This window comes from Lactuca sativa, chromosome 1 (genome assembly GCF_002870075.4).
Source record: "Lactuca sativa cultivar Salinas chromosome 1, Lsat_Salinas_v11, whole genome shotgun sequence".
Taxonomy (NCBI): domain Eukaryota; kingdom Viridiplantae; phylum Streptophyta; class Magnoliopsida; order Asterales; family Asteraceae; genus Lactuca; species Lactuca sativa.
Genome location: NC_056623.2, coordinates 82,160,071 through 82,163,331, shown reverse-complemented (window position 1 = coordinate 82,163,331; position 3,261 = coordinate 82,160,071). Strand labels below are relative to the sequence as shown.

Genomic DNA, 3,261 nt, shown 5'->3' with positions numbered 1-3,261 from the left:
TGTCATTGCTATTTAACCCCACCTACGACCAACTCCAATCTGCCTTCAAAATGGTGGAAAACCTCTATATTTTACTCCGATGGACCTCTAAAAATATCACCATTTTTGTGGGAAGATTTGTTGGCCGCTATATTTAGCGGAGCATTCTTCCAACACTAAATCACTTTTTCAATATAAATGCATTATTTTATCATATATGCATTGCTTTTAATATTATTCAAATATGTTATTTATTGTAATAATATGAAAACATATTTTTAGTGTAAAATTTTAGTGTGTGGTTGGAATATAAATTGTATTTTAGTGTTAAAAGAACACAATTTTTGTGTTTTTTAGTGTTTGTGGTTGGAGTTGGCCTAACTTACTAACTCACTTTGGTCCCTAAACCAAGTCAAGGCAAGGTCAATCCTATTTTCACAAAATTTGACACGTTAGCCCTTCTTCTAAATTTTTAATCTAGCTTCAGATTTGCTTCCTATTAGCCTAGAAACTTCTATTTCTAGCGTCAAAAGTTTATTTTGCATTTACTCTGTTATATATATTATCTACAACATTATCCATTTTTTTAAAGCATATATGAGATTTTCCAAAGACGAGGGAGGGGGAGGGGGTTAACAGATCAAAATTTCCCTAGCTTCTGAATGTAAAATGGTTATTTAATTGTAAAGATCTCTACTAATTGAAGCCAGAACTTTTTACCTTTACAACATATGAAGTTTGAGACTCCTGTATTAAGCTAAAATGTTGACATTTATGCAATTATTGATCAAGTCAAATAAATTCCTAAACAGCCAAACTAACATGCTGACCCAAGTTAACTCTGCACTACATTTCTATTTTACTTTCTGCTATTTTACTTCCTATAATTACAAACTTCTAGCATAAATCAAATCATAGATATATTGTAATACAAAATCACATGCATTAATTACCAATAAGAATGTTACATCTCATATTCTCGTACTCCAAATTTCAAAAGTAAACTAAAAGAGAAGAATCTAATAAATTAAACGCCACATCAAACCGATGGTAAAACCATATTGTTTCGACCCATTTTGGTTCTACGGTTTGTAACCACAAAATAAGCACCCATAGCTACAAGAACCATAAATATAAACCCAAATATCAAAGCAGCAACACCTCCAGCACCAATTTTGCTTCCACTTTTCACATTTCTTGATGCACTTTCTTGTGCTAAGCTCGATTGAACAGTTGCAGCCATGGGCAATGGTGCACAACTGGTTTCATCACATGGGTTTTGAATCGTTGGTGGGTTTGCTTTTGGGTGGAAGAAATTGTAGGCAGATGGTGAGAATGCCATTGGGTTCTCGTAAACAAGGCCATGAGGTGATCTTTCTTGAGATTGTGTTGTAGTGAAGGAGATGATAGTAACAAAGAGAAGAAGTAGGAAGTGCGTTTGTGCCATTTTGATTTTCTTTTTTATGTCTAAAGAATGATGTGGGTAGTGGTATATATAGAGGTGGTCTTAGTTTATTGGTTGTTGCTTTGGCCTCAATTTTTGTGATTGCATTAAACTCCTCAAAAGGAAGCATAATGATGGTTTCTATTTCGTCCATCATAACAAGTGGCACTATGTATATGTTACTTATTTACTTATATATATACCTCATGGTTCTTTAGGGAATTTTTTCTATATTAAGTGATATATATGGATAAACTGCTAAGTGGACAAACGAATATTGTTTGTTTTTGTACATAATGAGCTGTCAAAATATGAGTAGTAATGACTATTTTATATAACTATATTCACTAATGTGGGGAGTGTAGAAAGATAAACCAAGGGAGGGTTTTATAAAAGAGTATGGAGGTAAAAAAAAAAACACATAAGAATAGATAAATGCACGATTCTCTCACTTAAAGTAAAATAGGAAATGTCTTTGTCATGTATATGTATCGGGATTAAGTCGTATCAAATTAAGTTTATTAAGTCAAAAGTAAACAAGTACTTGGTGATGTATTTAATTGAAAAAGACCTTGAGGGATTTTGAATGTAATCAATGTTTAAACAAGTTAATTATTTGTATTGAAGTAATGGGTATTGATAATTGACATGATGTTATAATTTGAGTTGAAGGAGGGTAAAAGTGAAAACCAATATGGGGGTTTGCTACTTTGCTTAGCTTAAAGGGCCAGCAAAGGTCATGAGCGAAATAGTATTCAAAAGGGCAAGTAGTGATGGCATATGTGTGTGTGTAATTATATTATGACAGCCTCTTTTGGCTTTGTATTGGCATTCACCATTATTACAGGGTGGGAACCTACATCAAATCGAATGAATACATTTGTTGCATGTAGGCGTAAAAGTATTGATTATAAAAAAAACAAATTTTGTAAACTTTTTTTTTAACATTAGAAAAGGCTTTACTTGAAGAATACATCATCTCATTTCTTATTTTCAGACTTTTTGTTATCATGTTACGTCTCCTTATATAAGATTCATGATAAAAGTGTGTGAAATAAATAGTAGACATTTATGGTGGTGGTGGTGTGGTGTGGTGATGGTGGTGCCATTTAACATTTCCACAAGAAGCATGAGTGAGTCACAAGATCTGTGCGATTGAACATCCATAGAATAAAAATGTTGTTTCACTTTACATACTCTCATGATCAACACAAATACTGGAGGTGGAAATTTAGGTAGATCAACATTAACTGATTTGCAAAATTTACTATCTAAATTTTAATTCGTCTAAGATTGTCAAATTCAAATAAAATGAGAATTTACTTAAACAAAACCATGTTTATGGACACATTAAATTATCAAAATGTAGATTTCATTGTGAGAAAATAGTGTAACTAGATATATTAAATAGAAAAATGGCAATGTTGAATATTTATTAGGTTTTTTTTCAATGAATTAAATATATAGAATGAGGTAAGGGAAATTAAGTATATATAGAATGAGTTAAGGGAAATTTAGTAAACTAACTTATATTTCATTTTTTGAAAAATAACAATTTTTTTTGGAATGTCTCACTCCGAACTACTGTTCATATTCCAGAGTTCTTACTCCCGAATGCTCTATTTCGGATTTAATCTTCAAATTTCGGAGTTATTTTTTGGTTTTTTTCCATTTTTTAAAGAATATCCCTACTTATGTCCGCAATGTCAATTTCGAAGTGTTTAAAGTTGCAATTTTTCAAGAAATTTTTTTGATTTTATACACTAATTAGGTGTAATATAATTAAGTGGTTAGAATAATCGTGGATAAAAACTAAAAGATTATGGAAATTTACGTTT

At 31.2% G+C, this 3,261-nt stretch overlaps 1 protein-coding gene across 1 annotated transcript; it reads right to left on the bottom strand.

Moving 5' to 3' along the window:
• Positions 1 to 900: 900 nt before the first annotated feature.
• LOC111881081 (uncharacterized) lies at positions 901 to 1,457 on the bottom strand. Its single transcript, XM_023877473.3, has one exon. The coding sequence runs from the start codon at positions 1,424 to 1,426 to the stop codon at positions 1,019 to 1,021; it is 408 nt and encodes a 135-aa protein (XP_023733241.1). The 5' UTR covers positions 1,427 to 1,457; the 3' UTR covers positions 901 to 1,018.
• Positions 1,458 to 3,261: the final 1,804 nt, after the last annotated feature.

Coding starts and splice junctions, on each gene's coding strand:
- LOC111881081 (XM_023877473.3), bottom strand. CDS start 1,426: ATGGCACAAACGCACTTCCTACTTCTTCTCTTTGTTACTATCATCTCC.